The 12,020-nt window shown below is 60.3% G+C and overlaps 2 protein-coding genes across 3 annotated transcripts; both read right to left on the reverse strand.

Moving 5' to 3' along the window:
- SCARF1 (scavenger receptor class F member 1) lies at positions 1-6,992 on the reverse strand. Of its 2 annotated transcripts, XM_027725872.2 has the most exons (11): positions 6,176-6,992; positions 5,416-5,477; positions 4,999-5,100; positions 4,362-4,887; positions 3,703-3,921; positions 3,488-3,616; positions 3,298-3,401; positions 2,972-3,083; positions 2,771-2,895; positions 2,482-2,619; positions 1-2,130 (listed from the first exon to the last, which is right to left on the reverse strand). In XM_027725872.2, the coding sequence occupies exons 1-11, from the start codon at positions 6,268-6,270 to the stop codon at positions 1,124-1,126; spliced, it is 2,619 nt and encodes an 872-aa protein (XP_027581673.1). In that variant the 5' UTR covers positions 6,271-6,992; the 3' UTR covers positions 1-1,123. The 2 variants fall into 2 exon arrangements, with proteins under 2 accessions (XP_027581673.1, XP_027581672.1); XM_027725871.2 differs by having other exon boundaries at positions 4,362-5,100.
- Positions 6,993-7,532: 540 nt separating this feature from the next.
- On the reverse strand, positions 7,533-11,973 carry LOC113990445 (Rab interacting lysosomal protein). The gene is made up of 8 exons (XM_027725896.2): positions 11,718-11,973; positions 11,140-11,263; positions 10,565-10,686; positions 10,197-10,388; positions 9,623-9,786; positions 9,357-9,479; positions 8,812-8,895; positions 7,533-8,450 (listed from the first exon to the last, which is right to left on the reverse strand). Exons 1-8 carry the CDS (start codon positions 11,946-11,948, stop codon positions 8,294-8,296), a joined length of 1,197 nt encoding a protein of 398 aa, XP_027581697.1. The 5' UTR covers positions 11,949-11,973; the 3' UTR covers positions 7,533-8,293.
- Positions 11,974-12,020: the final 47 nt, after the last annotated feature.

A 12,020-nucleotide genomic window follows, 5' to 3' on the forward strand; every position in this document is an offset into this window, starting at 1 on the left:
TTTCCACACTTTGGAGAATATTCCTGGCCATGTCTTTGATTCAGAGGGTGGTTGGGAAACCCATCTCCTGAAGGGGTTTGGTAACATTTAATTTTCACTCCAAGGCTTTCACGCCACGCGAAATAACAGAAAAATATACAATAAACCTTCTACCACTTAGATACATCTAAAACCAGATCAGGCTGCAAATCCTCTTTGACATCTCAACCGCCTTTACAGCAGGAACGAGGCGTGAGAGGTGGCAGGAGCTCAGGGGACCCGTAGAAATCCTGTTTTCCATGCAACTTTCATCCTTATCAGGACCAGCACGGCGCCAGGTGCACAAGTTGATGGGCACTGCCCAGCTGCCACGTTTGCTCTTGCACAACTGCAGCCTGGTATTGCGTGCAGTTTAAAAGGCCGTGGCTACACCCCATGCTGTGCCACAAGCCTTTCCATGGGCTACACAAGTACGTAGAAGCAAAGGCAGCCAGGGCCTGCCACAGAAGCCACACAGATAAACCCCTGCAGACCCAGATACCCTTTGAGATAAGCAGCTAAAATTAATTTTCTCTGAAGCTGCTCGTGACAGCCCATCATCTCTCCTCAGCCCAGCTCCACAAAATAATCCCCTTCAGCGAGAGGCACCTTTATAGCAGGAGGCTCCGAGCAGCATCGCTGGAATTGGGACAGGGAAAAGCAAAAGCCGATGGGGTGAAACTCTTTCCTGCCTGTGCATTTCCCAGCTGAGCCTCCAGCCGCCCTGCTCCTGTTTAAGAGGATGTATGTCCCCAGGCCCACTGCCGACAGGGACTTGAAGGTGTCACCATCACACCCAGAGCATCGCTGTGCCCCCAGGCTTTGCAGACACAGATGTGGCAGGTAAGGCAGGGGAGAGCAGGAAAGCAGCTCTGAAGCACCACAATCCCACAGGCTGCCACCACTGTGGCTCTTGGCATCACCCATCTCACCGGCTGTGCCAGCCAGCGAGGGTCCAGCAACACAGCACAGAGGGAAGAGAGGGGGTCAGGGAAAGGCTCGATGCTTCTCCAGTTCACAGCTCGGAGCGGGATCTCGGCTCCCCCCAAGATGGGGTTGGAGGCATCCCCTGGGCTCCCACTGTCCCAGCCCGGGCAGTCGTGGCTCAGGTGGCTGCAGGGGTGGTCAGCAGCTCCTTGCCAGGGCCGGAGGGTGAATTGGCACCACTGCTGGTCACATTCTCATATTTGGGTTCTTCCTCCATGGCAGCCTGTCCCTTTGTTTCGAGGCTGACAACTAACTCAGGGCTTTTGCCCCTCTCAGTGGCACCCACAGCTTCGCTGGCCCCATCCTGGGCTCCGGTGCTTTTTGATGAGAGAGCTGCAAGAAGGAGGGACAGTCTCTTCGCAGGGAGATGCTGGTGCTTGCTGGGGGATGGCTCGGCAGGAGCCCCTGGGACACTCTCCCTCTGCTTGCAGCTGTTCACCGAGTCTCTGCGCTGCGCCAGGGCCCGGCGGGGTGGTTTCTGGATGGCCTCCATGCTCCTCCTCACCTTGGGCTCCTCCTTGGCAGCCCACTTGCCCCTCTGCAAGCTGCCCAGACGCTTCAGCACAGCCTGGACCGGTCCCTCACCACCTCCTTCTGCCTTGGGGTCCTGCCCGGCCGTTCCCACCATCATGTAGATGGTGGTGACATTGGGCTCTTTCCCCTTTGCCTCCCAGCTGCCAGATTTTGCAGCTGCTTCCAGTGCCTCCACTCTCTGGGCCACGTGCCTGGTGCTGGAGACCACCCTCCTGCGTCCCCCCGGGGTGGCCCGTGGCGATGGCCGGTGGCTTTCCTCCCCCTTGCTGAGGGGCTCGGGGTTCTCGTAGCAATCACTGGCTGGTCGCTCGCTCTGGGGCTCCGCTGCCACATCCCCTGCTGTTTGGGTCAGCTTGGATGGGCCCCATGGGGTCTTGGGCTTCCAACTGGGGCTGGGGGTCTCCACTGCCCCAAATTTTGTCCCCTCGGCAAAGGACACGGAGGGTCTCTTGGCCTTGGCGATGCTGGAGGTGCGAGGGATGGCGAAGGGCTGGGACACATCCTCGGAGTCGAAGGCAGACGGGTCCGGGAGCACCTCACCAGGGGGGGATGCCCCATCCTGCAGCTCAGCCCCCCCCAGCAGCGGGATGCCTGTGGGAGAAGGCGACAAGAGTTACGGCTGCCAGAGCTACTGCCCTGCCCAGGGACACACTTGGGGACACTGGGACAGGGGCTGGGGCAACAGGATTGTCCCTGGGATCGTTTCCCAGGGAGGAGGCTGTGAAATGGGACTGCCCACGCTGGGCACGTTCTGCCACACAAGGTCAAGCACAGCCCCGGTGTGTCCCTGCAGACAAGAAAACAAGGGCATGGAAATAAACACTGTCTGGGCCCAGCACCCATCCCTGGGACAGCCAAGGTTGGTAGTGGGGCAGGATTGACCCTGGCAGCCCGGATAGGTTGCGGGTGGCCAGGGAGAGGAGGAGCAACCATGGATGTCACCTTCTCTGGGAGGGACAGAGTACTCAGGTCCCTCGTTGTCGGTGTCGAAGGAGGAGAAGGAGCTGTCTGACACCCACGCGGCCGACGGCGACTCGATAAAGCTGGGGTTGAAGGGGATTTCCGTGTCATGGTGGGACACTGGGAAGGAGAAGACACCCAGCTGAGCTTGGGCACCCCAGGGTGCTGAGGGCGGGGCTGGGAGAGGAGCTGGAAGCTTCCCTGACACTGCAGAGATCACGGGGTGGGGGTGACCCTCTGGAAGTGCTGTTGACAGCTCTGCTTTTTTTACCTGTGACTTTGGGGAGTTTAGAGCCTCCCAGGTTGAAGCAGGGCATCATAGCACTGAGGTTCGCCAGCACCCCCTGCACGTGGTGCTTCATCCTGGCCACGACATCGTCGTCCGGCACAGCCGCCCTGCATAGCAGAGATGGACATCAAGGGACACAGGAGATGGGCTTTGTGTCAAAGGTTGCAAAATATGAAAAAATACCTGTCTCTAGCATCTGCTGGACTGGCTCCACAGCAACAGCAGGCAACGCAGAGCAGCAGCAGCAGGAGAGGGACAAGGATGGCGGCTGCAAGGGCTCCGTGGTCCTTCAAACCTGTGTGGAGAACATGGGTTAAGTGCAGAATGCCCTGTGGCTGTGAAGCCCAGAGAACTGCCCTGCATGGAGAATGCAGGAGCTGGCAACTCATGGTTGGGCCAGGAAGCACCAGGTAGGACCAAGCTGCATCCCAGCCTCCTGGCACCTTCTCCAGTGAGGATGTGACCCTCCCTTGCCCAGTGCCGAGTAGTAAATTTGAGGTTGCTCTTACTCAGCACACAGTCACCCTTTACAGGGTCACAGGTCCCGCGGGAGCACTGGCAGGGCTCGGAACAATTCACTCCAAAATATCCCTCTGGACAGGTGTCGTTGCAGCTGGAAGAGAGAGGAAAGGAGGGAAATGCCCCTGGAGAGAGCGAGGCCCCAGCCCTGCCCTGCTCCCAGAATTATCCTGGCGTTACCTGTCTCCCCAGTAGCCTGCCTGGCAGATGCAAACTCCTGTCACGGGATCACAGCTCCCTGCAACACACTCGGGGCAGAGGAGCTGGCACCCATCGCCAAAGGTGCCTGTGGGGCAGGAGTTGTTGCAGCTGCCAAGACAGAGAGCGAAGCATCAGCCAGCTGCACCTCAGAGCAGAGACCCCTCTGAGGACCAGTAACTCCATCCTGGGCATACCTGGGTCCTGTCCAGCCGGGATCACAGTGCAGGCAGGACCCCGTCTCAGGGTCACAGGGCTCCCCACGCAGGCAGCGGGGACACGGCTGGAGGCAGCTCTCGCCATGGAAGCCGGGAGCACAGGGATCCTTGCAGAGAGTCCCGTTCCAACCAGGCTGGCAGGCCAGGCAGAAGCCATCCACGGGTGAGCAGGGCTGGCTGCGCTTGCAGCTCCCACAGCTGCATGGGCAGAGGGGCAGTGAAGTCACAACACCCACCCCTGGCCCCTCAAAAAGCAGGTTTCACCCCACACCAGCACTGAGCATCAGTTTGGGCCACAGGGAAATACTGTGTAGTGCCAAGCACTCTGTAGTAGCAAGAGGATAGGAGGAGAGCAAAATCACAGAATATTCTGGTTGGAAGAGACAAGGGAGATGCTGTTTTATCACCCTGGGGAGCAGGACTAAGGACAATGCAATTTTCGGGTGGCACCAGCGGTTTCTGCTGGCATTAGTGAGATGTTTCTTTTGGGACAATGCTGATGCTGCATCCAACCAGGGATGCTTAAATCCCGCAGGATGGGTCTCCCTGACCAGACAGACACTACCGTGATGACTTCCCTCAAGGTGTGACTGCCACCCGGGGGTACTCACTGGATCCCCCTGCTGCCCCCAGCTCACCTGTGCACGCACTGAGACCCGTATTTCCCCGCCGGACAGGGCTCCCGGCAGCTCCTGCCCTGGTAGCCGGGGTCGCAGGTGCAGTGGCCGGTGACGGGGCTGCAGGAGCCGTGCACGCAGTCACAGCGCCGCTGGCACGCCGGCCCCCAAAACCCGGCCTTGCACTCGCACTTGCCCGTCTCCTGGGTGCAGGGAGAGTGGTAGCAGGAGCACTTGAAGCTGCACCTCCTGCCCCACCAGCCCGGCAGGCAGCGGCAGAGGCCGGTCAGAGGGTCACAGTGGGAGCTGGCGAGGTTGCACTGACATTGCTTCTTGCAGTTGGGTGCCCACCAGCCCGGCTCACAGTGGCAGGCGCCCGTCAGGGGGTCGCAGCGGCCGTGGGGGCCACACTGGCAGGGGAACTGGCAGACCTGTCCCCAGTGGTTGGGGTCGCAGGTGCAGTGCCCGCTCTCCGGGTCGCAGCGCCCGTTGGGGTGGCACGGGCAGCTCTGTTTGCAGTCGGGGCCCCAGTACTGCTCGGGGCAGCCTGCGGGGGGAAGGAGACTGTGAGGAATGGGGGGAAGTCCTGCAGCCCCCGGGAGCATCCAGGCTGGCAAAGGTGATGGTGGGATTGGCTGAGCCCTGCGGGAACACTCACGGGAACTGCAGTCTGCTCCGAAGAAGCCGGGTTTGCAGCGGCAGACTCCAGGTTTCACACAAACCTCGTCCTCCCCACAGGCGTCCTTCCCCTCGCACAGTGCTGTCATGGCAGGGCAGAAACATCAGCACACAATGGACCCCCAGGCTCACACCCCTCTGCCAGACCACCTGCCACCCACTGCTGCAGAGACAGACTTCCCGGGGAATCCACTTCCCGCTCCATCCCTCCACCTGAGCCCACAGTACCACCAGCAGCTTGCTCAGCGGGCATTTGGGGGTCCCCATGGCACAGCACCCCACCACTGTCCCTTGAGCAGAGCTGCAGGGCTTTCCCCCCAACACCCAGCACTGTGGAGGAGCTGCCTGGAAAAGAACAGGGACTGAGTGTCCGGTTTCGTCATCATCCAACACTCACCCACTGTGCACTCCCGCCCGTCCTGCTTCCAGCCAGGGCAGCACTCCAGGCCGGTGGGGAACCTGTGGGAGAGACCCAGAGGGTCTGTCAGCCAGGGCAGGGGGTGCTGGGGCCAGGACAGCTTTGCTTGTGGCTTCAGCCAAGGCGAAGCGATCCCTCGCCCCAGCGGTGGGATGGCAGTGCGGCCACAAGGACAACGCTCCGGAAGGAAACCAGCAAAATAGAAGGAAATTTAGGAGCCTGCAGCCTGAGTGGGTGGTGGGGCTGGCCTGCCCAAACTGCCAGGAATGCCGCTATGGAGCCCGTGACGGGTCCCCAGTGCCCTGGGAACGGCTCAAAGCTTCACCAGAAACGCAGAAATAAGGCACTGAAACAAAGGCAGCAAAAGGCACCACTGCTGATGGGAGACCAATGGGAGAGGCAACACAGCAGCAAATTAGGGGACATCAGCTCCCAAAGCCCTTTGGGGTCTGCTATGCCAATGTTTCCCCACGATGAGTTTTGCCAAGGGTCCTGTATCACCCCATTGCCCTGTGCACTGGGGGTGAATGAGAAATAACCCCTGGAGAAGGGGTCTGGGTGCCCCAAGTGCCCCCGAGTGCCCCAACCACGGTCCCCAGCATCACTCCAGTCTCTGCACCCACATGATGCCGGGCTGCAGATCTCCGTCTGTGGAAGGACGGATGGACAATACACCTCTGGGGCTGCTGAGAAGCCCAGGAGATGGAGGGGCACAAGCGGGGACCCCCATGGCACCTACCTGCAGACGTTCCTGCCATCGGGGTCGAGCTCCTGGGCAGAGCTGTGCACCCACAGCCACAGCTGGAGGCAGAGGATGGGCTGGATGCTCCCCATCACCACCAGGGCCCAAGTCCTGGTGGCTCCCCAGCCCCACGCTGGCGTCCGTCTGTCCCGTCCCTCCCGTGGTGCGGCCTCTTCCTCCCTCCAGCCTTGGGTTTCTTCCTGAGGAAACGCGGGAGGAGTCACCCCAATCCAGACGTCAGGAGTACGGCAGGGAGGGGAGCAGGGAATGCCACTAAAGGGCTGTTTTCGGCCCTTGCTGCCACCCTGCCAGCAGAAATGGGCATCCAAGGGCTTGGCACAACCACATGGGGGGGTGGTGAAATAGAAAATGAAATAAAATTTAGCTATTTAGCTATGTAAGTGTGACTTTGCAAAATGTAAAACTGCTTAAAAGTTTCTGCCCAAACTGTGGGCAATTAATATAAAATGGCTTAGAGAATAGGGAAGGCTTTTTAGCACGTAGAGAGGGGTGGGGAACCTGAAACTCTTTGAAATGATAAAACTTTATGTAACTACTCTATAATGGGAAGAATAAGAGGTAAAACTAAGTGCCTATTTAGATAAGGCAGACTGCAAAAAGAGTGTGTGTATAGATAATTTTAAACTTGCTTCTTTCAAACTGTATGAAAAGCTATGGTATTTCTTTGCTCAGCGGAGTGCACTGGGGAAAAACACCTGCCCCTTTGCATTCCCTGGCCGTAATAAAAGTGCTTTTCAGATTGTTCAAAGGTTTCTTTGAATCATTGGTACCTGCCTGAGCATCTCACCTGGCTCCCCCTGTGCCTCCTTCTGTCACCCCCAAAGCTGTTTTAGCCAATGCCCCCCCAACCTAAGCAGGACATCCACTGCCTCCCCCTGCCCCGACCCCCATGAGCCACCCCATGGCACTGCCAACCCCTGGCAGGGCCTCAAAGGTGGGGTCCCCATGTCCCCCACTGCAACACAGCTTGACCTATGCTGGCCTTCAAAGGGCTGCTGGCCACTGTCCCACCTCGCCATGTCCCCAGGAGCTTTGTGTCAGCAGATGCACAGGAAACACCTTTTTCCTACTCAAGGCCGGCTCAGCCTGGGGGGACTCCTGGCTGGAAGCACAACTGCTCCCCTGGCCATGCAGGATTTAACTCCTCCACGCCCAGAGCTGCAGCATCACACCCCTGGAGCCCCCTCCCCATCGCTGCTGACCCACCAAAGGGGGCTCGGGGGGCTGGTAGAGCACAGTCATGGTGGTTACACTGGAGAATGGTGAGTGAACCCCAGGAGCACCACCCAGCCCCTTCCCAAGCCAGGAGAGAGCAGAGGCTGCAGGGGGGACCTCAGAGAAGAAACAAGTGATCAATTTATTTCCAACTCCAGTTTTAAAGCTATAAAGTACCTGACCTGAGGGGACCAATTGGCCCCCACAAACACAAGGATTGTCCCAGCAGTAGCAGGAAGAAGTCCCAGTACAAAACTGATTCACCCCATACCTAAAAAGTGCAGGAGTGGCACTGGCAGTGCTGATCCTGGCTGTCCCAGCTACAGGAGCACCTGGACACCTGGTGCAGTGTGCTCAGCCCCTTCCAGCTGTGTGGTGACCCCAGGACACTCCACCTCAACCTTCACATTGCAGGGATGGGGGAGGTATGAATGGAAAGGGGTGAAGTGAAACCCCCCCCCAGAGCAGGATCGGGCGATGGGATCCTGGGCTCTGAGCAGGGGGGTTTGGCAGAAAATGCCACCAGTGGAGGGGAAGAGCCCTTTTGTGGTGGAGACCCTCACCACACCGAGCTACAAGCAGGGAGAAGTGTGTGTGGGGGGCACAGCTGTGCAGGACCCCCCATAGTTAAGTCATGGGCACAGTGAAAGGGTGGTTGATGGGCAGAGATGCCCAGAGGTGCTGAGGTGTCCCATGCCAGGCTGGCACCCCACACCCGAGTGCCCCAGGGGGTTTGCAGCAATCTGCCCACGCTCTGGCTTCGCCATCACCACGGCACAGGGAAGGGGCCAGGGCTGCCGTGCTGCTCTCCAAGACACCAGAAGAAGAGAAGTCAGGAAGTGCTGCTGTGAGGTCAGATCAGCTCTCGTTCCGGTGGGGTCAGAGGGGTGCCGTGGCTCTGTTGGGGGAACTGGCTGCCGGCTCCTTCTCTCCCTCTGGCTCCACCTCCGTGTCCAGCGAGTCGATGATTTCCCAGGTGCCGGAGCAGCTGGATGTGGGGGGCTCTTTGTTGCTGCCCTGATACCACAGCCCAAAACTGCAGAGAGAGCAGATAATGGCCATGGGGGAGAAGAACCTTCCCAGGGAAGCTGCTGGATCCCAACCTCTCTCTGCTTTGGTGGCAGCAGGAGGACACAGCCTGGCTGCAGGCCCTGGGAGTGTGTGGCACAGCAGGGGCAGCAGCAAGGCTTGCCCTGTCCCTGCCCAGGACAAGGCAGATCCTCCCTAAACCAACGACCCCCATTTTGGCAGCATCCCTGCCAGCCCTGCACGGGGCAGCCCAACTCCTTTCCCGTCATACCCAAGCTCAGCAAGTGCCAGGTCCCAGCTAAGCCCCAATGCCCTCACTTGCAGAGCTGTCTGTCCCCACCAGCACCCCAGCACAAGAGCAAACTTACAAGCTCCTAATTTTGGATTCAGGAGGCTGAGCATCCACACAGTCTGTGCCATGAGCTGGGAGCCAGGAGCCCTCATCTTCATCACTGCAGGACAGAAAAATAGGGGGAAAAAACCTGCACTGAGCCACAGACACACCACAGCAGTGAGTGCTGGAGCCACTCCAGGGCTCCCTCTGGAGCTGGACAAACCTGCACCCATACAGTGCAGGGGCCAGTCTGCCTTGTCCAGTGCTCCCAGTGCCACCACCTCGCCTCCCTTTTGTCACACACACAGGGACAGTGGCATTTGGCCAGGCCATGTGTGACTGGTGACAGGGACACATGGGTTGCAGCAAAGAGCTCAGGCCCTGCGGTGCTCCCAGGGCTACACCTGAGCAAGACACCAACCTAAGACATTAAACCTTTGATCTCTGGAGGGAGGAGGCAGCTCTGGGCCTGGGGGAGTTCCCTTCCAGGGTGTCATACCACATGGAAACACCAGAGCCTGCCAGCCAGCACCAACCCTGCACGGGAGGCTCCTGCCAGCCACGGCCAGCTGGACTCACCTGCTTGCTGACTCCTCTGTCGTTCCCAGCATTTTGGCTCTGATTTTTTTTCTCTGTTTTTTGATATTTGACTTCATCGCATTCAAGAAGAAGCCGGGAATTCTCTCCTCGTTCAGCAGCTCCCTGGCAAAAAGCAGCCAATTGGTTAACCAACAGCCTGGGAAAGATTCCACCCCAGCTGAGTCACGAGCAGCCTCGTGGCCATGGGTGGCTGCAGGGACGGGAGGGACCCGGCTCACTGCCCCCACCACCACAGCAGGACTCACCGCTGGTAATAGGCCAGTTCCTCCTGCACCAGGAACAGGTTGGTCTTGAGCTCGTTCCGCTCTTGCAGGATCTGCTGCACCTCTTCCTTGGAGAAGCAGCACTGAGCAGGGCTCCTGTCCCCTTCCTGGTGCTGTGGCTCCTCCGTGGGCGATGGGGCTCCTTCCTGGGAGGATGGAAAGAGAGTCAGCAGGCAAGAGAGACCCTGAAACCCCCACCCAAAGGCTGGGTGCCACGTGCAGGCAGAGATGGAAGTCTCAGGAATGAGTTTGCTGCTGCAGCCCTCCATGGGCCAGCACCTGCTGCCCATCACCACATGTGGCAAACCCTCCTCATCCTTCAAGTCCCGCCTGGTTTTTCCTCCTGTCATCTCGCTTTGCTCCACCTCTATCAATTTTTACAGAAAAAGATGTTACTGGCATCACTGTTCAATTTTCAGCTGTGGGGTTACTTGAACAACCACGTCCTGCTGGCATTTGGGTGCTCTGGGTGTGCCAGAAGCTCCACACAGGGCTGGGAATGTCAGGTCAGTGTTAGTGATGCCTGGCAGCAGCAAGGCCACAGGCTCAGACTCACCAGGCCAGGCTCTGGCTGCTGGGTCTCCTGGGCCGTCCTGCTCCTCCTGCTCATTTCCTTCTGGATTTGCAGCATCGCAGCCTCCAGGTCCGACTTCTGCTCCAGAGCACTCTTGAGCTGAGCCTGCACCACGGCCACCTTGTGCCGCAGGTCCTCGTTCATGGACATGAAGCGATGCAGCTGTTCCTGCAGCTGGAGGGCCCAGGGCAGCCAAAAGTGAGGCAGTGTCCCCACCCAGGGACATCAGAGCCACCGGGCAAGGCACTACCCCAGCAGGCTCAGCAGCCGTGACAGCCCTGGGGGGATGTGACATGAAAGCAGGTGCCCAGGCCCTTCACACCACACCCGTGAGCTCCCACACCCCTCACCGCCTCCGTGTCTCGGCTCTTGCAAACAATCTCGTGGGCCTGGGCACGAAGTTCATCTCTCTGCTTGTCCACCACCTCCTTCAGCCGCAGCATCACCTCCCGCTCCTTCCGTGCTGTGCTATCTGAGACCAGACACAGGCATGAGTTGCCTCCAGGATCCATGGATTCCCTCAGTCCCTCGACACTGCGAGGTTTCTCAGTGTTTCTGGCAGACACTAACATTCCAGGTAGATCTCAGAGTAGGAACAGTGGAAAGAGGGAAGCTGAGAGCTTTAGACCACTCCAAACACATCCTTGTGCTGGCAAAGCAGCCCACACCCTATGCCTGCCTCCACCACCCTCCTGGGGGTGGTCCCAGCTTGGTCCTGGGGGCTTGGGGCTGCTCTGGGGGTTTGGGGTCCCTGTGTTACCTTGCAGAACAAGGTAACACTCATGCTCCCTGGTAGGACAGGTCTGCAGGGCTGAAGACCAGGTCTCCAGGCTCCAGAGAGCAGCTTCAGCCCTGCACCCAGCCTGCCATCCCCCACAAGGACACCCTGTGGCATCAGGGGACCCAAACCCGCTGAGACACCCACCTTCCTGGGATTGGCTCTCCGCAAGCTGCCCCAGGAGCTGCCGGTTCTGCTCCTCCAGGCAGGCCAGGCGGCCGTGCAGGGTTCGCTCCTGGCGCTCGGCCTCCCACAGCCTCTGCTCCGGGTCCTGGGGGACGGGGAGGGGGGGAGCATAGCCGGGTCAGAGCCGTCCCAGGGGATGCGGGACAGCCAGGTCAGAGCCACCACTCCGAGAAAGCAGGACAGCGGGTCAGAGCCATCCCAGGGGGGTCAATTGGGTCAGACAGGTCGGAGCCATCCCAGGGGATGTGGGAGAGCCGGGCCAGAGCCATCCCACGAGACAGAGACAGCCAGGTCAGAGCCGTCCCAGGGGATGCGGGACGGCCGAGTCAGAGCCAACCGCTGGGCAAAGGGGACAGCCGGGACAGGGCCGTCCCTACGGGGAATGGGGTCAACCGGGTCGGAGCCGTCCCACGGGATGTGGAACAGCCGGCTCAGAGCCATCCCCCGGGAACAGCCAGGTCGGAGCCGTCCCCACGGACGCTCCAGCGGGGACACGCGCGGGTCGGTGGCACCGGGGAAGGTCCCTGCGCCCCGCTCACCTCCGCCTCCTGCGGCCCGGCCGGCGCCTCCCCCGCCTCGGCTCCCGCCGGGGCCACCAGCGCCTCCAGCAGCTCCAGCAGCCGCACCACGGGCGGCACCAGCCCGGCCACGGCCTCGGGCCCGAAGCGGCCGGAGAGGCGGCGCAGCTCGGCGCCCAGAGCCCCCGCCATGCGATAGACGTGCGGCGGGGCCAGGCGGCCCGGCGGGGTCCGCCACAGCGGCTCCGCCATGGCCCGGGCCCCGCGCACGCTCCGCCCGCCCCGGCCCGGCCCGGCCCGCCCCGTCCGGGGCCGCCCCCGGGG

This window comes from Pipra filicauda, unplaced genomic scaffold, assembly GCF_003945595.2.
Source record: "Pipra filicauda isolate LSUMZ 115617 unplaced genomic scaffold, ASM394559v2 scaffold71_size5581439_pilon, whole genome shotgun sequence".
In the NCBI taxonomy this organism is placed as follows: domain Eukaryota; kingdom Metazoa; phylum Chordata; class Aves; order Passeriformes; family Pipridae; genus Pipra; species Pipra filicauda.

Bases quoted from the DNA above. Each gene is read 5' to 3' on its own strand.
- SCARF1 (XM_027725871.2), bottom strand. From the start codon at position 6,270: ATGGGGAGCATCCAGCCCATCCTCTGCCTCCAGCTGTGGCTGTGGGTG. The intron at 5,101-5,415 runs GTGAGTGTTGGA...CTGCCATGACAG, and splicing joins CGGGCGGGAGTGCACAGTGG to CACTGTGCGAGGGGAAGGAC. The intron at 2,896-2,971 runs GTATTTTTTCAT...TCTGCTATGCAG, and splicing joins CCAGCAGATGCTAGAGACAG to GGCGGCTGTGCCGGACGACG.
- LOC113990445 (XM_027725896.2), bottom strand. From the start codon at position 11,948: ATGGCGGAGCCGCTGTGGCGGACCCCGCCGGGCCGCCTGGCCCCGCCG. The intron at 8,896-9,356 runs GTGAGTCCAGCT...TCTGTCCTGCAG, and splicing joins ACAGAGGAGTCAGCAAGCAG to TGATGAAGATGAGGGCTCCT. The intron at 8,451-8,811 runs GTAAGTTTGCTC...CTCTCTCTGCAG, and splicing joins GAATCCAAAATTAGGAGCTT to TTTTGGGCTGTGGTATCAGG.